This window comes from Micrasema longulum, unplaced genomic scaffold (genome assembly GCF_059751315.1).
Source record: "Micrasema longulum isolate JH-2025_06_02 unplaced genomic scaffold, ASM5975131v1 h1tg000031l, whole genome shotgun sequence".
Classification (NCBI taxonomy): domain Eukaryota; kingdom Metazoa; phylum Arthropoda; class Insecta; order Trichoptera; family Brachycentridae; genus Micrasema; species Micrasema longulum.
The window spans coordinates 1,059,464-1,085,697 of NW_028277238.1; the positions used below are offsets into that span (position 1 = coordinate 1,059,464).

The window sequence follows — 26,234 nt, forward strand, 5'->3', positions numbered from 1 at the left end:
TAAATAAATGTACGGTGCTTCGATACAACTTGCATTAGATAAAAGCAATAAAATAATACATAATTTGTAAGCATGTTTTGTGTAAACATGTATTTTGATATAAAAAATATTATTATATTGAAAATTATACGTACTGTCTGCCAGTTCCACAGTTTGCTGTATCAGAACGTTGCCAACTCCAATAAGAAAGTCGAGACCATTGATGGGGATGAACTGGGAGCGATCTGTAGATCTCCAGTCCACTGTGGAGACGGGGATAGGCCTCCTGGGACCCGGGTATTCAGCTGTATAGAGATTACTCATTTGAAATTCTTCAGAACTACTCGGCAGTGGGAAATACAAGTATTCGCCTAAAACAAGGTATTATTATCTATTCTAATGTAGATGCACCTCTATGATCCCGAATGATTATTTTCACTGTTTATTTATTTTATGTATTATACAATAAAGCTATAATTTTTTGTTGCTCATAATATTGACTGTTTTCAGGACAGAGGCTTTAAACCACAATTCTGGAAAAAAGACAACTGCATTTCGGACCGTTTATGCCAAACTAAAATAGACAAAATTGATGATTCGTTGTCCCATTCTCCGCATTTTTTTTATTTGGTTATTTAAAAAAAAAGAGTATCAGAATGAAATTGTCTGTATTTGTACATTTTGTGTTTTTAAAAAATAGTTATCATATTTGTTTATCGTGCGCCCGAAGACTGCAGACAATACTGAACGTTTTTATGAGTTTTTGGATGGTTCTAGTTTCCATAGTAAAATATTCACCAATAAAGTAAAACTATTGAGACACGCCGATGGTAAATAATTATAGTGTCATAATCCAGGGTGAATATACGGGAATACTCAAGATAAAGCATTATTAAGTATAGGTACTTACAAAGTTGACTTCATAATGCTTTTACATAACAAAAGAAACAGGTTCGGTTTTCTTAAATAAAACCATTAACCTATAAGTAAAATTAACATGGCTGTATAATGTTGACAGTGACATTAGAGTAATTAGCCCGACGAACTTGAGAAGAGCCGCAGGGTGCAGGGAGAAATGGAGACAAATTCTGGAGAAGGTCAAGGCCCACAATGGGCTGTAGCGCCACTGATGATGATTTTTTTAAAACATTTTTTATTTTTATTTTTTTTTATTTTTATTTTATTTTTTTGCACCACAAAAGGCCAGGAGGCCTAATTACAGTGGTGAATTACATCACAGAGCACCCAGGCTTGAGAAAAATCACATTTTAATTTTTGTGTTCTCACCGGGAAATCGAACCCGGAACCTTCCGTGCGTGAGTCAAGCGTCTTGACCACTACACCACGGAGGCCGCCGTGTGATGATGAACCTATTAGTACACATAAACGTACCACGAGCCGTCTAAAATTATGAAAAAATTAAATTATGTCTCATGCTCGAACCCTCAGTCATGGACAACGCGTATTTAGTGGTTTTTTAACCGCCAGCTGGTTTTGACGTGAGATTGATATTTCATTTGAAACCCAAATGCCTAATTGTGCATAAAAGCGTGTAAAAACAGCTCGGATAAAAGGAAAAGAAATAGTGTAAATTTTCGTGGATAAGCAGGAACCTAGGTACTTATTAACGAATAAATTCCTAATCTAAAAATAATTAATATTAAAATACTGAATTTAAGTAGGTACCTAAGTACATGTTTATATTTAAATTCTAAACCATAAAATAATTCATTTTTAAATAAAGAATTATTTTTGCAAATGGCAAACTCACTTTATGTAGTTTTGTTGTCAATTGTTTGTATCTATTGTTATTCCTTTCTGTTTGTGTTGTTCTTATGTTTATTGTAAATTAATGTAACTTGTTTTTGGCCGATGTTTTTGGTAGAAGGCCCTAATAAAGGAAAAAAAATGTTATTTTCAAAAATGTATTAAATGTCGGTTAATATTATTTTATCATTTCTTAAAATCCATTAAAAAGAAATAAATGGGTAGAAATTATAAAAAGCAAATATTGTTTGTAAACATTCAAAAACAAACTTTTTTATACACAAAAACAACATCCTTCGATTTTTTGTATATGCATTCTCCTCGAATGCCGCCCGGTGAACGACGAATAAATAATTTTCGCTCCTAACTTTTTTTCTACAGATTAAATTGAAGATTTTAACAGCTATAAAAATGCCTATTTGCAAAGCTCATCGTTTTGCGTAAAACCCTGCATAAATTTATTAGTTATTTAGTCATTCGAGGACACATATAAGAACATTACTTTTTATTTTATTTTTTTCGTACATTTTCAAGAAACTTTGCCGAACAATTTAATGCTCTAATTTTTACCGCGTGTAAGAAAACATGTTTTATATCCAATTTCCCGTAGGCCTGAACTTCCTCATTGTGTAAGTCTGGTATTAATTTTTATAGGATTTAAGTCGATAGACGTTTGGAATTCAAATCCTTTTGCTAGAATGTGTTTAAGACCTAATTGGGTTAAAACATATTTGAAATAATAAAAATAATGTGTTTTTCAATTATCCAACAAAATAAATACAATTGAGTATGTACAAATTTTTATAAAGCATATTTGTACTGTCCAATTTGTGGATGCAGCCACTCCACTGGCCCATGGGCAGGTTCCGGAGTGTCAGGTATATTATTTTTTATACGTAAGTGTACTTTCACATAAATTACAATTTTAGTTCAATACGATATAATTTTAAAAAGAAATAAGAAAAGGAGGTTAAAAATATTTAAGAAAAAAACCTTTGAAACTGCTTTTTTTCAGAATTGTAAGGCTCTTTTCCAATGCTGACCATTTCCAAAATATGGGAAATCGAGTTTTATATTTTTTAGTTTGAAATTTTTATGTTATAAGTTTTTTTTATGTGTTTATAAATGCATCTACACCATAGATTTCATAATGTATTATATATTTAGTATACCCACGCACAGGCCATGCAAATGTGGGATTTTTTTGTTTTTATAAATAAAGTGGTATATATTATGCAATAAAAAATGTAACAAATGTAAAAAAAATGTAAATAAATAAATATATCACGTCATATAAATTTGGGGACCCAAAACATGTTAGTATGTTTGATTTTCGTCTAGGCGCAATAATTTGAGGAGTTTTTAGTTTAAATCAGTTATTTTTCAAATCGATTTCCGATATATTATATGCAAGGAAAATAGTTCGTTTTGAAAGAAAAATATTTAGTTTTTTCTGGAACTAAAATACTCATCATACTTAACGGTATCCACTTCTTATCGTTTTTTTACTTCAAACAGTTTATAATAAAAATATCGATTCCTGAAATAGTTCACTTTTGGGAATAGCAAGTTTTGGAAAAGAACCATACAATAAATTATGGTTTGAAGCCTCTATCCTTAACACAGTCGATATATAGATTAAAAAAAACTAGACAAATCTTTACGAGGTTACCAAAAATTTGTGGTCCATTTACATTCCGCGTTGACAATTCTATCTCCCCTTTCTAGTGAAACCACAATTTTTTATTAATGTTTACAAATGTAGAATGCAGTGCCCTATGCAGTACTGGGTGCGAAAAAGGGAATGATGATGATGATTTAAATATACAGTTTTTCGATTAATTGATTTGAATTGTCTTATTAGTATTTTTATTCTACATTTTTTTTAGATATAATGTATTTATGTACTCTTGACCTGTATTCATGTATAGTTATCTGCTTTTTTTCTTGTAAATTGTTTTGTAAATTAATAAATAGATAATCATCTTCCAATGTAAAAACACGTGTAACCAAAAAGATCCGGCCTAAAGACAGGAAATTCCTAGCTAGTCGGGACCTGATACGAAGAACCTTCTGCATTGCAAAAACAGTTAAACAAATAAATCCATTATTTTTTTATTGTATTTCCACTGCATGCGTTGATGTCATTATTCTTCGGCTAAGAATGAAATATTAGTCACCTTTCTCTGATTACATTGCAAGCGCGTAATATAAAATAGACATTAGTTTGATTGGGTACTTACTTTGTAATGTTTGAGGCTGCAACGTGATTGGCTCTGCTCTATGGACAGGTTGCTCATCATCTGATAATTAAAAATCTCATAAATATTAATAATAGTATTTATAAATATAAATACGACTATCTACAAACGTAACTTAAATTAATATATGATTTTTCTAATATGAAAGTATTTAACATTTTGTTAATAAGTAAGTAGGTATTTTAGGAAGAATGTCTCGAACAAGTAAAATAGTTTGTGTATTCGGGAAGCATCTTTTCAAGAGTTGAAATGGTATAAAATTGTTAAAAGGCACATTATGTGGGCACTAAATGAACTGCGCACTAAGGAAATACCTATGTGAATCGAAGCTGGACTCAGTGACGAAGAGGCAAAGCTTAAGCTCGGGTTTCCTAGGACAGCGGTGCCCGTATTTTAACGGCCGTGGTGAACATTAATGCGATTGACAGCCGTCGTAATGGTGACTAGAGAGTGGTTTCCTATAAAAATGGTGTTGATAACACCGTTAAAAAATAAAACCACTCTCTAGTCACCACTACGACGGCTGTCCACCGCATCACCGTTCACTACGGCCGTTAAGATACGGACACCGCTGTCCTAGGAAACCCTAGCTTTAGTTTAAAAGGAGTAATTTGTGTTTTGTCAGTCTCTGGACTCTCTGAAGCGTAATTCTGTTTATCTTGTCTTCATGTATTAAAATTAAATGATCAAGATTAGCTGTGATAGGAGTACTAATTCATTACCTTATGAACTATGGGTGCGTATATGGTAATTATGATGATTTTAGGTAACATTTTAGGTAACAGAAAACATTAATCTTGTCAAAATTTCACCCATATATTTATTTTTTTTAGAGAAAAATATCGAGCCCGGTTTCGGATCGAAGTTCAACTGCATTAATTTTAAATATAAAAACGATGTTGGAAAAATTCCAGGCGGATCGTAAATACAAAATCCACACGGCACAGTAAAATTACCAAGGCTGGATTCAATTTTACTGTATTTTATTTTTATTTAATGGCAGGCAAACGGACTATTTAGTCGTTTTTACAATCTACATTATTAATTATTTCAATAAACATATTTAAAAATATCAATGTTTTATTTCATTCTTCATACTTTCAGACTTCTCATCATACAGTTTTAACCGCTCGATTTCAAGTAGTAATTAAAAAATATACATATAATGAAAATCAATCCACCGTCATTTTACCGTGTCGCGTAGATTTGTACGATCCGTATGAAATGGGTCAGTTACTGACTTTACTGTAGGTATAACATTTATCGAAGATCGAAAACTCAATTTTTCTTTACGAAACTGTAACCGACGAAGATAGTGAGAAAGTTCAGTGCAACTGGAAATTGGGTATAAAAAATGATTTTTTACACACGATAAAAGTTCAAGCACTTTGTATGTACGGCGAAGTTTCTTTAAAATAAATGAAAAAATGAATAAAAAATATTAAAACTACTTTAAATGACGTCACAAGTTCTTCTACCAGTGATAGATTTCCGGTTTCCAAGAAGCTAACCCATCAATCAGAACAATTTACCGAAAAGATCTACTGACGTCACGCGGGGAGTGATGAAAAAAATACAAAACTAAAAAAAATCCGTAGCGATGATAATACGATACAAAAAAATATAAATATTTTTTCTGGTTTAGTTTGATAGCATAATAACAAATAAAAATATTTGAAAAAATCCACTTAACGTTCTCGTTTAAAAGTTTAAATAAATAAACTAATTTTCACATGGAACATTCATGTTGACTTTGTCGTCAAAGGGTAATAAATATTTTAACGTGTCTCTGTTATCGAGACTCTTACATAGAAGTGGCATTCGGAAGTTTCTCTATATATTAAACAAATGCAGATAAAATTTAACAATGAAATAATAATATATAATATACATTTTGATTGTGACGTTATAAACCAAATTAATATAATACGGCTGGGTAATGGGGTAATTACAACAAAGTTACTTCAAAATCAGCATTTGTGAGTTACCCACTAAAAACACATTTTTTATCTTCTTCCATGAATGCTATAAATAGACAAATCATACATTCAAATCATTATAATATGATTGTAATGAATCACCACTGGTGGGTAACTCAAAAATGCTGATTTTAAAGTTACCTCGTTGTAATTACCCCACGATATTATTTTATCCTTTCCGACCCCGCGTCAGCCATTGTGTATAAATAGGTTATACATAGTTACCTACACTACACATACGCCCGATAGTGTTTATACTTAAAATAGTAATTACACATTACGCATCTACCTGTACTAAAAACAGGTTTTCGATAACTTGCAGCCATTGATTTTATTGTATATTTATTAGTATTTCAACGGTAAACGCGTACATACCCTGAGTTGCACCATAATTCAAATATATTTCATCTGGAAAATTATTATTATTTACGTCGTTTTGCGCCATTTTTTTTCAGAATTCAGGACACTTGTCGCAATGTCACTTATATTTATACAAAACCAATTATTGTTATTAATATCACTGTTTTTCAAAATCTTATAATAAGATATTTATTATCACGAAAATATTTATGATGCTGGACGCGGGTACGTCAGTAAATGTTTTGTCTTTTGGATTGATAATGTGATACTTATTGTTAGCAATGCGATTATCTATTCAAGCATTCGGTGTTATCGAAGCTTATCATTTTTTACGATAACACCGTATCGGTTTGATTATAGGTCTAACCTGATTATATAAACTAAAAAGTTATAACAATTAATCATAAAGCATACAGATATTCTGTGGATGACAATGTCATGAAAATACGGACCAGTGTGAGAATATTTAAAAGGAAAATACAGTCCACTCCGCTAAATAATATCGTAGAAGCCCTAGAGCTTCGCCCCCCGCAATTTCTTGCCCCGCATCAGCGTGGGATTTCGTTTTCGCATCAAAAGTAATAATAGTAACACATCTGTTATCATATGTTTATTAAAATACGTAGAATATGTATTTTAATAAACATAATAATAAATAATTTGAATAATAAATAATTAATAATAATAAAATAATGTTGTTGGGTTCCTAAAAAAAACCCCTTAGACGCCCAAAAATGAGCCTTTTTTATGTTTTTTTTAAAGGTGATAAAATAAACCCATCATTTAAAAAATTTAACATTATTAAATTACATCTCTGAAAAGTAAAAAAAACATAATTTTGTTATTTTTACAAAACTAAATGGCGGCGTTATAGCGCATTCCTTCAGACGTCTTTTGCGTGACATCGAAAAGTGCTGCATTTGTCTTTTTTTCCATTGATCTAAAACAATATATATGTACGAGTATATATATATATCTCGATTACTGACATATTCAGGAGAAAGATTAACCTATAAAATTATAAAAACGTATAAAATATTTAAAAAAACGTAGGCTATTTATCAAACTGTTTTTCAACGTAATCGCCGTCGAGATCGAGACATTTCTGTAGTCGGGGCACCAGTTTTTGTATGCCAGTGTCATAGAAATCCGCCGCCAACTGTTTCACATGCTTCTTCACTGCTTCTTCGACCTCCTGATCGTTGGAAAGTTTCCCACCTAAAAGCTCTTTGAGTTTAGTGAAAAGGTCATAGTCCGAAAGTGCGAAGTCGGGTAAATGGTGGGTGATAATATCCCATTCAAACGATTTAAACAGCTCCTGTGTAACTCGCGTGGTGTGGGCCTGGCGTTGTCATGTAGGAGGCTTACTTCCCTGGCCAGCATTCCCCTTCTGCAGTTCTGTATGGCTCTTTTGAGTATTTTTTTTTAGTCTCTGTATTAATAATAGTCTTTTTAGGCATAAAATCAATCAAAAAGACCCCTTATAATCCCAGAAAACTTATGCCATAACTTTTTCGGCTGAATGGGTCGTTTTGAACTTCTTAGTGGATGGGAAAGATGAATGACGCCATTAAAGTGATTGTCTTTTAGATTCTGGGGTGTAGTGACACACCCACGTCTCATGCCGTCACGATAGAGTACAGAAAAGCTTCTCCTTCCTGCGTAAAACGATTCAAAAATTCACGTGCGGTGGTCACACGATTTTGACGGACGTGAGGTGGCGGGAGTGCACGACGTGCTTTCCATCGGAAAAAAATGCTGCGACCAAATAAAATGGCCGGCAAACACGCGCGACCGTTAAGATTCCACATACACGTCAGGCGCACCAACTTTGGAACGAAAAAAAACCCGTGGCCTCTTCTGTACGGAAATTTATGGGTGGGTTTTCGTATATTTTATCGAAAAAAAAAAATCCACCAATCGCTATCGGAAAAACTTCTTTGTTAAAGGAAATGATAAATATTCGACAAGATAATTTAAACATAACTTTGCAAAATAGAGTGGCAAAATAAAACACCACGTTGATTTATCTCAGATAAGTAACTCCATTTATTTTAAAAACAAAATAGATATCGTGTAAATTGTGAAAATTACATGTCTTAATGATACATTATAATTAAATTTCAACATTTAATAGGTATTGAAGAATTACAACATAATGGAAAAGAAAACATTGCATTTAGCTTGAACAATAATCTGTTTTTAAGATAAAAAGTTCATTTATTAATAACAAAACCGATAATATTTCAAATATAATAATTTTTATGTGGTATTATATTTAAGTAATATGTTTATTTGGCTCATCAGGAATGTGGCACTTTAAAAATACAACATGCTCGTCATTCGGGCGTGCTGTAATTTAAGTAGCTTCCACAGGGATGTTTAATTTTACGATACAACATTATAATTCTTCTACTAGCATAACTTTGTTATCCCAGACAATGTTTTTTTTATAAATCTACCCCTTCTTGTATTTTTGATATTATTTATCGGAATTTAACAGCTATTAATAAATTATTTTGTTGTGGCTTTATAATACAATTTTTAAAAACCTCGAATTAATATTACCGTACGCCCCAATCGTAGTGGATATTATAAACAAGATACATTTGTATGTTTATGTATATATTGTTATTTCAGAAAGTGTTATATTTATTGAAAAAAATAGAAGAAAGCTTGTAAATTTTAAAACAACGAAATACTTTGGAAGACAAGTTATTCTAAGTAGATTGAATCCAAAGATAATGTAGTTGGAAAATTGTGATCAATTGTAGAGTAGAGTCAAAGAATGTAGAGTAATTTAAATGTGCAATACTGATACTTCAGGTGAAGCATATTATTACAATAGATTTAATATTAACGAATAAAGATAAATATGATAGAAGAGGTAATATGAAAGGGGTTTATGACACGGTTTTTAGCTGATTTAAGCGATTACTTTACATACTGTGTAGCATTCACAATTTGGCATATTTTTAAATGTCCAAATTTGTTTGAATTTTGTTTGTTGTTTTTTTTTTATGACAAAGAGCCGAAATTTGAATTGAGTTGACTTAGATTCGTTGCTTTACTTGACTTGCCTACATTGGTTGATCTCGTGACGATCTTTATACAATCTTTATCACGCTTAGAAATAAAATTTAAATTACAATGAAATTAGTCGTATGAAATTTAAAGTTTCCATGATTTAACCTGCAAATAATATTGGATTATATATTTTTTTGTTCGCAGTTGCCACTATCAAGTCAATGCGCATTTATTATATAAGCATTTATTATTTATGTATATTTTCTATGAATTCATAAATTTACTCGTACATATTTATATTTATGTTATGCACCTCAGAATGGCTGTTATTCGAATTATCATGAACGCTAAACATCTTGATAAAATCGTTTAAATTTTTAATATTTCATTTCTATCTATGAATAAGTAAAGTATACAATATAATATGTATAGTAAAATAGTTTTATCTATGTAACATGTTTTTAAATATATTTTGTTAAAGTATTGGTTTGATACGAATTAAAAAGTTGATATCACTAGAAATTCCGCATCCTATGTTAAAAAATAAATACAAAATATATTCTTTTTGAAATAGAAAATTTAAAAAAAGTAACATGCAACAGTCAAAAGTTTACATTTATTATTATAAATATGTGTATATTCTAAGTTATTATCATCATCTTAGAACTAATGTTTCTGAAACAAGTATAATCAATTACAAATTATAATACTTCTGTCTCATTATATGTAGAAACGTGATAAAAATTTATTCCTTCTCAACTACCTTCTTTTTCCAATTTTTAAACATCTGCATATCAAGTTCAATGCATTTTGTTATGAAAATAGTATAAGTGCGGAGTTTTTAATACTTTTGACAATTATTTTTTCTTACGTATAAAATGATGTCTAAAATGGTGAAAGTGGCATTTTAATAATAATATTATTTTAATGCAATATAACAACATTAAGGTAAATACATTTGGACATTTATTTAACGGTTACATATTACATAAATAGTGTGTATCAATATACCTTATCAATAAATTAAACAACACTTAAAAACATCAAGTTACATTTTTTTTTACATATAATATTTATGCCCAAGTTATTTTTTGTAAATCACTATTGCGTTTCCTTTAAATATAAAACGTACGATTAAATAATTTTCAAGATAACCTTTGGTTTCATTATTTAGTTAATGTTAAAGAAACATTTGTTAAAAAGCTTAGTCAATATGACGATCGATAGCAAAAGAGAAAAACAGCTATCAATGTTTGAATAATCGTATTTATTTCGAGCTCAGATTTGATTGCCAGTTTATTCCACGCAGCCATCAAAATATGTTCAAATTGGTTAAGGAAATATGCAATTACATTTAAATCTAAACACATAATAATATGACAATGATTAAGATGATTTGCGTATTCTGTTTCAACACATTCTAAAGTGAATTTCTCAAAAGTGACTTTTAAATTAAGAGGAATTAACACCAGTATACTATTAACTAAACATAAGCTGCAGATCGGTTGCTGTTTTAAAAAGTTAATGAATGAAACAGTTGGTTGTCGTTTGGGTTTTAACATGATTTTAATAAATATTTTGATTGCCGCGTAGAACGGGTTTTAATGATGATTTATCGTTTGAAGGGGTGTTGCCAGCCAGAGTGATTCTCTATGGCTTGATACAGGCAACTATCTCGGCCGCATTCCCCTTCAAGATCTTCAGCTAGAGAGTCGTGTTCTTCCCGGAGGGCCATAAGAGCCGTACGAGCTGCTTGTTGGCACTGTGCTCGTCCACCGCACACAGAATCAGCTTCGGACACGAATATCAGGTCACAGCCAGTCGGAGACGAGGGACCCTGAATAGAGAATTAAAAATAAATCAATTCAATGAACGGGACTGACGAAAGTGACGTCAAATGACGGGAACAGAAATGAGGGTATAAAAATGACAAATATTTTTTACATTTTGTGATCCAATTTATGGTTGAATCATGGATTAACCTATAGCTACATATTTTTTAGCAACTTACACAAAGATAGCAAATTTGGTGAAGACTGCACAGCGGTAGAAACAGTTGACCATGATCCCCTGCTAAAGTGTCCACATTATGACATCTCCTTACAATGCGATCCAAAATTGGGCATTGACCTCCTTCACTACCTAAAAATTATAATATAACATTGAGCATTTTGTTTTATTATCAATTTGATTACTGGTATCAGTATTGGCAACTCAACAGGCAATGAGTCTTAACTTAGTAATACCACAAATCCCAGACATCCAGGAGTAAGAAAAAATCACATTAATTTATATTATGGAAATCCATCCCAGATGATAAATCAATGCCTTGGTCTTGACTACTCAGAACCCAGCCTAACTGTTTAATCAATATCGGTTTGATAAAAAAAAATGTATTTACCTTCATTATGATGCGGTTTAATCTTCATTCCACTTCCACCCATGTAACCCTCTGACATAGGTTCTATGGGACCATTAAGAAAGTGACCAGCTCCCTGTTCGCTCTCAAACTCTGTATCCATTTTATCATGATGTTTGGCATTTTCTGTGACTAATTTAGGTACTTCTTCGGTGTTTGAGTTCCCCAGTGGTTTTTTCTTCATATTTTGATCGGAAGAGGTACGTTTTTCTTTGTCTTCATCGTATTCGATTATTGGTTTTTCTTTCATAGCATCCCTTTGAGCCTGTAGACTGATCTTGAACTCCTTTAGAGCTTTTCGCATTTTTTCCAAGCTGTAGGCTGCTGCAAGACGAGAAAGAATTTTTTCTTTTATCTCTTGTTCTTCCTTTGTATCTAAACCATCGTATGTTCCAGAATATTGAAGAGCTTCATCAACTATCACGCTTTCCATATTTTTGAGTTTATTGTCCATACTATCTAACTTTATTTGATCGATTTGTTTTGGCTTTCTTTTGGCTTCAAAAGAGTTTTCCCTATCACCCACATTTATATATTCTTCTAATGGTTCCTCCAGTAATTGTAGATTATCGGGAGATTGCTCATTCAAATGCTTTTTGGCATTCCTCAAATAAAGGTTTCGCAAGTAATTTAGATCTACATGCGTGTTTACTGACTTCTTCTTTCTTTTGTCTATTCCGAAGTAATTAGACCAGTCGATTGATTTTTTCTTTAAAATTATAGGATGATCTAAATTAAGATGTGATTTTTCATCTAGGTCTTTATGATCTTCATGTTCGTGTGAATGATCACCGATGTCTTCATTACCGCGAAGAAGAGGCGGTTTGTTTTCGTGTTCATGTCTAGAGTGAATCTCATCATGATTATTACTATTATCATGGTCATGGTCATGTTCATTACTATGTTGATGGGATTGACCATGTTCATGGGAGTGATCAGAGTCATGAGTGTGATTTTCATGTGAATCATTAGAAAGAGGGTGACTAAGGATTGCTACTGTTGGGGGTTTAGTTTCGTGAGATGTTTCATCCGCAATATTACTCCTTTTGACTGTTTTTTTTGCGACATTTTTATCTTCAAATATACTATTTTCTTCGAATAAACTACTTAACTCCTTCATGACCCTAGGATCAGTACCCGAGCTTCTAAACACATTGCGCTTGTCATTGCGTAAGTTTCTTTTTTCTAACACCTGATGATTAAAGAATACAGGTTTAGCAAATCCGCTTCTCTTGCTTACAGGAAAACGTTTCTCCTTGGAATTTTCATAATCATAAATACTTTCACCTTCTGAAAGATCCTCGGATGATTGAGGATTATTGAGTGGTTGAAGAGACAGCATATACTCATCGCGCATATCTGAAGGATTAGGCGGCAATGCTTCGAAAGGTGAAAAACGTTGTTCTGGTTCCCTATTATACATCATCTTGGACACATCAGCATCCTCGTCGTCGTCGCTTACTTTATCATCCTTGAGATTTTCCACAGCGGAAGGGTCGCTTTGAGAAACGAATTTGAGAGAGTAAAGGAAATCATTTGGCGTATCTGATTCATCCAGTCGTTGAGAGCTTCTCTTTTTTTTTAACGCAACAGCTCCCCAACCTGCAGGATTGTATTCACCTGGAATTTGACGTTTTCGTATATTACGTTCCTTATTGTAAATTCGAATGAGATCTTCGGGTGTTTCGTTTGCAGGGTTATCAACATGAGTATATTTATATTTATCCCATAGTTCTTTTAGTAATTCAACATATTCAGCATCTGATTCAAGCTGGGCTTCTTCGCGCTGCTTCTCTTCCTCTTCAGCCAAGTCATTCAAGAATATTTCTTTCAACCTGTCTGACTGGTAGCTTTGCTTCGAGCCTCTCTCTCTAAATGGAGAGGATCGTTTCTTTTCAAAAATGGTTTTATGATGTTTCAATTGACCACTTCTTTCTCTGAATGCAGTGGCTTTGTGCGCTCCTAAATCTTCTGAGGGATAATCTTCATCTTTATCGAAATATCCCAAAGCGATTGCTTTTCTGATAGCTTGATCCCGTTCATTTGGATCTAAAATCATCGAAGGGTCATCTGAAATAAACAAATTGATTAGCCATTTTAACAAGCTGCAATACGGTATCGAATGTTACGTAGTTTTATGCATTACCTGCTTGATATTCTCTAGAGCTGAGGAACTCTGCCGCCCTGTCTGGATACTGGAAGGACGCCAGGGGGTAGGGAGGCCCGGGTGGGGCCCGACGGCGGCGTTCCAGGGCGCGTAGGGCCCCGCGCAGGGAGCCGTGGGGCCCCGCGGGGGCGTTTCCCCCGCCTCCCCCTAGAGCCAGCGCCACCAGCGCCAGCACTAACAGTAGCTGCATACGCAGCATAGTGATGGTTTAGTAATTTACCTGAAACTAAATTAATATGATTTTTTTGAAAACGTACGTACTAATGATACTAACCGACCACAAATACTTATTTTTAATGTGAAAAGAATTTTTTAGATGTATAAGGGGTGATTTTAAAATTATTACGGACTAAAAATATAACATACGTATTATGATATAGTACGTAATATAATCTATTCTAAAAATATATACGAACATCGATATTTGTTCTTCTAAATTGCTTGCAGTAGTGACAATAAATAATTATTGGAAACACGTAGGAGCTTTGGTTGGATAATAATGTTATATTTTAAACCCCTATCTTGACAAAACTAAAATTTTTTTTCCACACATTTGATGGTTAAAAAGGCTTCAGAATCCAAAATGAAAGGTTTTTTTTTTGTTTTAATAAAAGTTTATTTTGAATTGTTAAGAACGAAAAACATTGTAAGTCAGTTTTAACTGAATGCTGTTTTACTCGTGTTGTTCAAGATAAGAATGAGATCGTATGTGTATCCTTTAGGATACATTGCCAAAAAAGGGGTTAATTCGAAATTTTATCAATATTCTAATAGGATTATTTTCAGTGTTTAAATATTGTGTGCGTTGTATGTGTTACATAAGTTGTGGCCAAATTTTTTAAATAAAAAAAATTACCGCCATTATTGTAACAAAATGCTTTAAAATGGTTTTACGCCATTCAATACAAGCCTTCAAAATGGAATGCCAAGTAGACGAAAGTGAGCATTTTCGATACCTCCTTCAGTTCTGAGAGGAATAAAGCTGCTCGCGATATTTGCGGTGAATGTTGAAAATATTATGAATTATTGACTAATTTGTTGTAAAGCAATGAAGGATGCTACATTTTATCGAGTAGAGATAAGTCCGCCTCGTTATGTAGTGGTTGGGAGGTCGCCATGTTCCGATTTATCGGATATGATTCCTGTGTGATATTCCAAACGCTCTCGTGGCCGTAGAAAAAGCTTTTATCTCGCACATTTTGTATGTTAATACGCGAGATAAAAGTGTTCTCTACGGCCGCAAGAGCGGTTCAGAATTGTACCACTGGCAAGCTCGACATCAAATAAGTAGCGTAGAATCAAAATTCACATTTTACAAAAAAATAGTTTTGAGAAAAATGCAAAAAACGTCCGTGGCAATATCCTTATTATTTATTACGGAAATGATTTTATAACAAGGTTTCAATGGAAGAATGTATTTGATTTCTATACATAAACAAGTATGTAATAATAATGTTTATAAAGAAATGAGGGAAGTTTCAAAAATGAAGACAGGAAAAAGAAAGTTGTAATAATAATATGTTATAATCATAATAATATTATATCAAACGAAAGCCAATGAGTTTGAACTGACTCTCGGTCCAACAGCATGCTGACAAGCTGACAGTGAAACTAGCGTCATAGAATTGATTCCTACCAGTTTCAAGAAAAAAATCAAAAATGTTTCATCTAGGTACAAAGAAGTATTTTTCGTAACTTTCTACCATATTCTCTAATTTTCACCCGCCGATAAGCCTTTAAAATGATTTGACAGATGGCGTAGCGCAGTTGGTTAGATGGTCAACTGTGAAACTGGCGTCGCGGGTTCGATTCCCGCCAGTTGCAAGAAAAAATCCAAGAAAGGTTTTTAAAATTGGTATGTGTTTATCATAACTTCCTTCCATGTCCTCGTCCTCTCTTTCCCATCTGCTGACAAGTCTCTGAAATAGAAGTTGAGCGGGCTATTACTTATTTTATTAAAAAAATTAAATAGGTTCCGATCGTTAAAAGGGGCTTGGAGTCAAAACTAACTTTATCGGATGGATAATGTTAGTTTTAAAACTAAGACCCATTTTCTAAAGCGTTTTTCTACCGTTAAAAGTTACATTTTGACCACAAAGTAAAGTTTAGATGTTTGTTAATTTTGTATATATATTTTTTTTGAATAAAAAATAACAGATATTGGTGGGATCCGCGCGGAGGAGACGACGTGATGGCCTCTATCTATACATCCTCCTTCTCCCTCATTGGTCCGCATAGAGTTTGTGTTTTTTAGAAATAATTTAATAAATTTTGCTCTTTGCGCAACTGACAAAGAGGGGTCCAGGACTCTATAACAGCTGCGTGTGAATAGTTGAATAGTGGGCTTTTGGATCCCTTTAATGCAATAATTCACTGTCCCAGGACTGGCACCTGAAGCGATAGACTGATCACTTTACTTTCCTGTAACAGGCGATCCTTTACCAGGACAGGGGTGAGTTAAGATGAGTAGTGTGAGCTATGCTACTTCCGTAAGTTACTTGTAGATACCATTAAAATCGATTATAAAACAATCGATTAATTAAATGATCATAACCAGTTATTCGAATGCTGGTAGACAATTTTCTCCCACGCGATATCTGAGTTCTAAGGTGTCTTGAATTCGTTCGACATCGCGATGCTTTATATTAAATTCCTTCTCTCATCCTGGGGAGTATTTGCAACGCGGTAGAATGTTAAGCCCATTTCTGCCATAGTCTACTTTCAAATGAGGTCGAATTGCTGAACGTGGATTTTCTTTTGCACCACGAATGATTCATATGATATATGGAATTTTTATTACTATTATAAAAATATGGCGTACCAATCGAGTGCCATATGCTCCACTAGGCGTGGAAAGGGCATGATGATTAAAATGTGGAGTAATTCATCTTTAAATTGGGACTCTTGAATTATTGCGGGCAAAACACCAAATAATATTGAAGGTTCCAGTCATAAATCGTTCTAGTAACGAGAGAACCCTTTTAATACCCTGTCATCGCTCTAGTTTTCTTGCCTCCTCTTTCACAGTAGTAGCCACTCGATTGTGGAATAATCTGCTCACTAATGTTAGAGACGCCCATTTTTTATTTACATTTAAGTCAAGATTAAAATGTCACTATCTAAATATTTAAATTGTTCCTTTATCCCCCTTCTTTCCTTCCGATCCCCTCTCCTCTCTTCATAGTATAGTGTTAATTTTTTTAAATGCATATTTTTTTTTTGTTTTCTTTGTTTTTAGTTTTTGTATAAAATTGTATGATTCAATATGTCCATGTACTCGTACTTGTAATTTTCTCGAACTGAACGGTTTGGGTAGGTAGGAAGAAATTGCCTTAAGGCAATATGCCCGCCCTTATATGTATATATATATTGTATATGTACATAAAGTGTCAAGTAAATAAATAAATAAATCCGGCTGTTTATTTATTTATTTTTACTATGTATCTTTCATATAATATTTTCTTAATGACAACTATATTTTAGCATTGATATAAAACTGCTTTAATTGATCAATTTTTTATCGCCTTTCGCCCACACGGGCCTTAACATACAATTATAGAGTATACTTTTACATACATGTTATAAACAACGAAATACAAAAAATAAAATAATCTTAAAAATACAAGTAGTAAAACCTGTATAGTTTTTATACCCAAGGTAGTTTTATTTAAAACGATAAACATCATAACTATGATAAATTTTCAGAAAATTTTAGTGAAGTTCCTTTATTAATTACCTCAAATTTAAAATAAATATCCATAGCATGTACGTTCATTTCGAAAGAATTAATATTTACACTCTGATTCACAAAAAATGTTAAATCGAATTACTAACACACTAAATCGAAGTAGGAAAATACAAAAATACTCATGTTTGTTTACTCTCGATATGCGACTATAATAAAATCAAATTAATCAATCTTTATCGAGCTTTATCACAATGTACTTTTGCTAATCGAAATTATCATTAATGCAGCGGTTTGATTATGACATGTTTTTGTTAGATATGTATTCCATTATTTTCACATCACGATATTATTAACATTTGGCCATTTTTCTTCTAATGAAAAATATGGTATCATTATTATGTAGATTTTTCTAAATCTCAATTTTCGAAAAAGAGAGAGAGAGAGAGAGAGAGAGAGAGAGAGAGAGAGAGAGAAGAAAGAGAGAGATAGGAAGAAAAGAGAAAATGAGAAGAGTTATGTACTAGGCAAAGTATGAAAATATTTTTAAATTTTTATTGTCTCAAAATTTTTTAACAAACTCAAAATATTCTCAATGTATTTGATTTATTTACAGTCCATTAAAATCTTTGCTTATTTTTACGTAATATAATGTTTCTGAATAAAATATTCAAATTGAATGTGAGTGCTAAAACAAATAAAATTTGTACTGTGTTTACTTGGTTCACCTATAAGCGCTAACACACGAATACTCTTATAGTCTATGTATTAGACATTTGAACGCACTGTACTTTGTACTTTTATATTATGCTCTCGAAAAAGGGAATTTGTCTTTCTTTTTAATTAAAGTTAGTTCAACTATTTTAAGTTTATTTTAGTGAAGGTAGTTCAATAAACAAAAAAATATGTTTTAATTTTATTAAAATGAAAATATGAAATTAAATTTTTAAAAACTTAAATCCAGCGTTCTAATTGAAACTCTTTTTTAATTAGTACGAAAAACGTTGAATACAAATTGATATTTTATAAAATCAATGATTTATATTTAAAAAAAAAAAGTAGGTAATTAAATTTGAGGTATAAGTATTCTTTTTTAGGTATTTTAAAGGAGAAAGAAAACGTAGCAGGAATTTAATAAGTAAAGATTTTCTAGTACATTTTCTTTAATATCACTTTAAATGTAATATTTTTACCCAATGGGTGGTTGCGAGTTTCGACGTTAGTGTTGTTTCTTTAAAGACGTTAAGGAAAATTGGATTAAATTCTTAAGGGATTTATCTCAAACCTCACACTATAAATACAGAGCTTACGATATAGAACCTTGGTTTAGTATGCGCGTATTAGCGTATGTAATTTAATCCAATATTATTTAAATTTGGTATTCGGGTATTACTAATGTACCCACGTAAGTGTTCAGTTTTGCGAATAGGTGTCTCAAAAGAATTTTGGGTGAAAGGTTGTTTGAAATTTAAGGCCTGGTTAATGGATAGTCGATATGAAATATTTAAACTGTTTTATACTCCAAAATACTGTACAAACTAAACGAATGATTTTACCCTCACAAAACAGCTTATTGAAATGCGCGGCAATAGGGTACGAGTATTATCACTTAAAAAAAAAAAATTGTTTTCAAACGAGCAATACATTACGATGGTAACAGTATTAATATTTTTTTTGTGCGACGTCAAATAAACTTTCTACAAAAGTTTAGAATGTGCAAATTTTAATTACCTGAAAACGACACGTTTCGCGTCCTGGGACAAACGGCATGTATAACGTAAATTTAACGAATAAGTGTCGCCGAAACTATTTTTCTTTGGTATTTTTAATAGGCTTCTGTGATTATAAGCAACTACTTTAAAACAATTAAAAAAATTATTAAATCACAATTAAAGTAAGAAGTCCTCGTTTGAACATGATTTTTATATCACATTTGACAGTTCCTAAGACGGTATGGTTATCTTTCCGTCCATTTTCTATCAACCTACGTATTACAAAGCCGGTTTCAAAAAAATGTGGATACGTGCTCTCAGAAAAATAGGAAACATGTAGAAATATACAATAATCTATCATTTTAATAGTCTTAAAATGATTGATTGAGTCTGTCATGTACGGGTCCGCTCTAAATATATGAATAAATAAATGAAATATCGCTCTAATTCATTCATTCGGTTCGGTAAAGTTAGGGTGGTTGACACATATTTTTTATTTTCCTTTTTGGTTTCTTTCAATTAGTTTCTACTCGCGAGTGAAAATTTTGCTAAAAGAAATCGAGTGGAGATTAGTTGACCTCATGGTGTACTTATTCGTGTTTTTACCTGCTTATTAATAAATGAAATAATTAAAAAAAATATGTTTAATGAATCCACCCAATGTTCAAAAACTAATGTTTAATGAATCCACCCAATGTTCAGCAGGTCAGCGGTAGCAGAAGACATACGTTGTTTGAAAAAGAATACACATGCGTCCTTAATTGTTTTGTAAGGCGCTGTCTCTCTCTTGCGTCCGATTGCTGTCTCTCTCGCTGTCACGTCAAATGTAAAAAAGTGTTTGCTGAATTCACCACTGTTTTTAATTTTTTAATTCCTAATACATACCTACCTGATTCCTGGTGCAATTACTAAGTGAAGTGTACCTGTATATAATTAATATTAATTGTCGTGTGTGTTATTTAACTGTGGTACATTGTTATTGTTTACTTGCATCCGATTGCTGTCTCTCTCGCTATAATATCAAACGGTGGTCAAACGTTTAAAAAGTTCTCGCTGTTAAATGATGTCTTTGAATCTTCTCCCGCACGCGTACAGGTACAGGCGTAAAAGGTCACTCGTGTATTATTACAAAAATAATAGATATCAACATGTAATTAATGTATTTATGTTGCTCATATATATTGTTTGAATATATATTGTTGTAAATTAATCAACGATTATGCTGTGCCATTATTATTATGCACCGTTGCCATTAGTCGGTGTAAAGAAAAACTAAACGCAGGCTCCGTTGACGAATTTACATTGGGGTATTTTATAAAATATTTAAAGTCGATTTATGATAGCATACATTTTCATAAGCATCACAAATAAATAGCTTCGTAAATAAATAGCATAAGAAATTCAGAAAAATATACATTATGTGTGTAATAAAATTAAAATAAAATGAAATAATAATATAAAGTTTCTTAACTACAATATTTTGAGTTTGTTCAAATTTTTGTAAATAAGGACTGGATTCAACATCCTGGGGAGCTATTTATATTAACATATTACAACAGAGATAAAGAACATTTAAGAGAAGGTAATATAGAAGTCTACGAATCTGCAGAGCTTATGACTTGTCAATGGGTGGTTTAAGTGGCCACTTTACACACTGTGTAACATTCGCTGAACCAAATCACCTACTAGGCAACGCCTGAAAACAATTTTCCAATTTTTATACATCTTCTTTTACCAGGTAGTTAATTTAACAATGTTTTAATATGTCCAAATGCTTGCAGACTGGCTGGATTTCCTCCCTAGGAAGTTATTCATATTCAAATTTATTTTAACAGAGAGGGAAAACATTTTTGAGAAGGGAATATGGAAGTCTAAGCATTTTACAGGGCTTATGACCTATCGTTGGCTGGTTTAGGTGGCCACTTTACACACTGTGTAACATTCACCATTCTGCCCATTTTTGAACATCCATATTTTAATTCTGTGAAGTAAAAGAGCTGAAACCACGTGGGTGAGACCGTAAATATTTCAATAAAAGTACTTGTGTTAGGAATATTGAAGGTATATTGAAGAATGTGAAAGATAATTAATCGTGCAGCCAATGATAGGTCATAAGCTCTGTGGATGCCTAGACTTCTATATATCCTTCTTTAAAAAGTTCTCCATCTCACTTGTCATAGTTTAATATTAACAGCTGCCTAGGGGGTTGAATCCAGTCCTTGTCTACAAAAATTTGTACGAACTCAAAACATTGTTCATCTTACACCGTTTTGACTGAATTATTACTATATTATTTCGTTTATGTTAGGCACTTTATAAATTTATAATGTTTTCTTAAATTTCCAATAATGTATCATCCCTGAATGGTGGTTACTGAGAGGGGAGATAACAGTATAATATAATATATTAGAGTTAAATAATGTAATAGGGGATGTTGTTAAGTACCCAGGGGTGATAATAACGTATTCTTGCTTTTCCATTAGTAATCCGATAGTACTAATAGGATAAGGGTGCCTTCTCCACTCACAGAGTGGACATTCTCCCATGGCTATCCGCTTAATAATTTACTAGCTAAGCATAACGTAATTAAATAAAATGTATACGATAAACCGTATTTAAAAAAAATGGAAATGAATTCCCGGAAAAGTCATGGGAATTGAAAACATACATTCGAAAACATCGATTTTCCCAAATTACCTCATTATTGAAGAACATGTTTTGAATAAACGAATTTTGGCTTAATCTTTTTTAATGTAAGCCTTTATTTGAATTATTGTCAATTCTATGAAAATTACAGTTGGTGTATAAATCTCGGAGTCTACTCGAAAATGATCTAATAATAGCCCTTGTTATTTTTCCATTGTCTGTTTTTTTTTCATTAAATCTTAAAAAAATACTCCGTTATTTAACTAAAGTAAAAATACGTTGTTTTCACCCACTTATAATTGATTTGATTACCGTATAGTTTCGGAGCTACACAAAATTCTTTATCAAGGTATAATGAGGAACTTCAGCCCTACGGGAAATTGGAATCAAACAATGTTTTCTTGCGCGCGGTAAAATTAGAGGAATAAATTGTACGCAAAGTTTCTTGAAAATATACAAAAAGAATATTTTTTTAATACTTCTTTAAACGACGCCACTGGTTCATATGAATAACCAATGATATCTTGTTTGCTTACCGTAAACATACTAATAGGCAGAACCAATCGAAAATAAGTGGAGTCACACGTGGAGTTATTTTTCAGAAATACAAAACTTAAAAAAATCATAGCGTCAATAATACGATATATAAAATTTTTTTTTGGCTTTATCCAAGGTGGCGCAAAAGTTGCCACCCGGTGTTCTTTGGCTGTAAATATCTTTATGAAAAAAAAAAGTTGGTTCTGTTTTCGATTTATGTTTATTCGATGACTTATTTTTTTTTCCAATTAGTCGAGAAAATGGTATCGGCCAAGTGGCCGCCGCCAGAGTCGATGACCGTGTGGGCCCGATTTATGGCATTTTCCATCACTCTTTCCAGAACTTCCGACGATAAGTTCTCGCATTCTTGACGGATGTTCTCTTTGAGAGCTTCAACAGTCTGAGGTTTGTTGACATAAGCTCGTGACTTCAAGAAACTCCACAAAAAGAAGACTGGAACGGTTAAATCGGGCGATCTTGCCGGCCAGAGGAAATCACCAATATGAAAGATTAGGCTACCCGGAAATGCAACCCTTAGAATATTCGTTGTGGCTTGTGCAGTATGCGCCGTCACTCCATCCTGTTAGAATCACATGCTTTCCAATTTGAGCAAGGAAAAAGTCGTTTAGCATGGCTCTGTAGCGCTCGCCGACCACAATAGTCGTTTGGCCCGCGGCGTTTTAGAAAAAATAGGCCTGATGACGCCCCCAGCGTAGACACCACATCATGCAGTAACTTTGGGCGAGTGTAATAGCTCTTCGTGAGTTATACGCGAATTTTCAGTGCTCTAAAAGTGATAATTCTGCTTATTCACAAATTTATTACTTATAATAATCCACTTTTTATTATAAGTAATAAATAGCAGATTGTATGGTAGGTAAAATGAAACTGGTAAAAAATAAACAATTTGATTGTACTCGTACGTGATAAATACCAATTTGTTATAGTAAGTAAAATCAAACTGGTTAAAAACAAACAATTTAATTATTCGTTTTCTTTCATAAGATAAAACAATTCAAATAAATACAAATAATAATAAAAGTTAAAAATTGATAAATTTAGAAAAAAAAAATTAAAACGAGTTGTAATTTAAATTAAAACACATAAAATAATATACTAAAAAAACAATTCACAGGATAATGAAATGTCTTTTTTATCCACCTGCTCATTGTCTTCTTACATACATCGCATGCATTGTAACTAACAGACGTCTTATTTTTATTTTTTAAACATTAAAGTGACAAAAGGTTAAATAAAACCCTATTTACAGTTATGCATGTGCTTTGGTGGCTTTTTTTTCTTCTATAAAATAAAAAAACAAGCCATCGTTGAATTTTTTAATTAACTGAAAACGAGAAACTAAACAAATATATTGTTTTATAAAATAGACAACGTAATTTTTCAGTCTATTACATTATAAATTGATTCAAAATTACAAACTTTACAAAAAATGAAAAAAATCCGCAGTAATTTTAAACGAAATGGCTTTAATCTACCAAGAACTAAAATATAATTTTAAAATCTGCATTTCTTTGTGCCAATCAGCACAAAGCCGTTTTACAAAAATGTCAAGATGTTTAACAGGTTGGCATAGTTTTTATACTAATCAACTCTTTTTTTACATTTTTTTATTTTGATATCTTTGGAAGTTTAAAAAAAGCTACATTCTGTACTTAAGGTAGTTTATTTCCTTATTAACCTAAATTAAATAGTTGCCCCTGAAAATTTAGATAACCATTTTTAAAAACATGTTATTTTTATTATTAGTTTGTTGGATAACTATGTTCGGACCAACTTGCGACCAAAACCATATCTACCTACCCGTCCTTCCCGTTTCCTAGCGCACTCTGGGTAACAATAATTCTACGTGTGAGTGCAGGAAAAAAACGTTATTTTATCAGTACACAAATAACATTCTACGAGTGAAGTGCTTTTTCTTTCGTCAAGCGAGCTGTGCCAGCGTCCATTTAGACCGCCGGCTCCATACGATTTGTGCCAGTGTCTCACGTCCGCCAGCTTCACCAGCCAGGTTCCAGCACTCATCACGCCTCATCATCAGCAGGTTAGTGGAGTTGCGCAACCTTCCTTCCTAACAATACAGTCCCTTCTGAATTTTCCTCCTAGGACGAGGTATTCTTCGCACTTCGTCCACTCCTCAACAAGTAATATAGCTCCATTTTCATTGTAAAATATTTTAAGAGCACTTTATAAAAATATATTTTATCTTGGAAGAAAAGTATATATTCGTATATATTTTCAGCTTTATTTGATACTTTTTAAAAAAATGTGTAAAAACATAAATCTCCTCCAGAATTCTTCGATAGCGTAATTATTTTCAAAGATACTTAATAATTTAATTAGTGAAATCGAACAATTATAGAACTAATAACACTTATAATTAATTCATCCTCATAATAAAATAATGAAATTACAAAAACTTTTGCTTGGCGTGACACAATTTGCTTTCATTGATTAAAATGAGAATCTAAAGTTCGAGTAAAGTGGTTATATAAATTTGCCTATAAAAGTTAGTTTTAGTTTGTTCCGGCTTAATTATTAACGTAAATCAAGCAAAGAGATGAATATTTGCAAGTTTGATTAACACACCCAAATATTATTTATGAAGTTTCCAAATATTAAAGTTTAAACATAAATTCAATATGGGCTGTGATTACCTTATAACTTATTAATTATTGATAACATGGTATAGGCACGGTTGCGCGTCGGTCGTATGGTGAATTCTTTGTGCTATTGTTCTATGTATTTGATAATATACGTTTAAAACTAGTCAATTATTTATGTTTAATTTAAGTTCTAATTTATTAAATATTTGATATTCCTACATCTCCAATTTCCACTGTGTTACATAAAATTCATTGTTAATAACATTGTGACGACACACTTGCCATGTCCGCCTAGATTATGACATAATAATACCTTTGTAAATTTAAATAGACTAAGATTTTTTAGATTAAGTGTTATTATCTTTATATATATAATTCCTCTGTACGTGTGATGTCATCGTACTCCTCCTTAATGGCTTAACCGATTTACGTGCGGTTTTCAGAGAAATATAGATCTTTGCGCTGTGCGTGTTCGTAGATATTAAAATCTTCAATCGAATATGTAAAAAAAAGTTGGGGGCATAAATATTTTATTCATCGATCTACCAGGATCGCATTCGAGGAGAATGTATTTGCAAAAAATGGAAAGATGTTGTTTTTTGCATATAAAAAGTTTGTTTTTGAATGTTTACAAACAGCATTTGTTTTTTGTGAATCTCAATCAGATTCTTTCCTTAAATTCCTTATAATTTCTACCCATTTATTTCTTTTTATTAGATTTTTGGTAACACTAAAATAATATTAAATTCAATACATTTTTAAAAATCGTATTCCTACATAAGTACACCATTTTGTTAGTGAGACGACCGGAGTTTGACGTTTGCAAAAAGAATGCCATATTTGAAAAAATATTTGTTTTATGTTTTGGAATTCAACCATAAACAAGTACCTACTTAAATTCAATATTTTTTGAATGTAAACAATTTTTAGTTTTGGAATTTAATCACAAACAAGTACCTAAATGAAAATGATTTTTTCAAGGTGATAGCAGGCAAGCCAACGTTCGGGCAGGACAACGTCTGTCGGGTCCACTAGTATAATCACAGATATATTAAATTCTATTCAGTGAGT

The 26,234-nt window shown here is 32.2% G+C and overlaps 1 protein-coding gene across 1 annotated transcript in view; it reads right to left on the reverse strand.

Moving 5' to 3' along the window:
- LOC148285496 (uncharacterized) overlaps nt 1–26,234 on the reverse strand; it is a 43,694-nt gene that overhangs the window by 6,666 nt on the left and 10,794 nt on the right. The window contains exons 2-8 of the mRNA XM_088224244.1: nt 13,939–14,185; nt 11,775–13,862; nt 11,385–11,515; nt 10,989–11,210; nt 6,362–6,431; nt 3,990–4,049; nt 135–284 (exon numbers count right to left, since the gene is read on the reverse strand). Coding sequence (XP_088080370.1) covers nt 135–284; nt 3,990–4,049; nt 6,362–6,431; nt 10,989–11,210; nt 11,385–11,515; nt 11,775–13,862; nt 13,939–14,158 — 2,941 coding nt within the window. The 5' untranslated portion in view covers nt 14,159–14,185. The remainder of the gene's footprint in view (nt 1–134; nt 285–3,989; nt 4,050–6,361; nt 6,432–10,988; nt 11,211–11,384; nt 11,516–11,774; nt 13,863–13,938; nt 14,186–26,234) is intronic.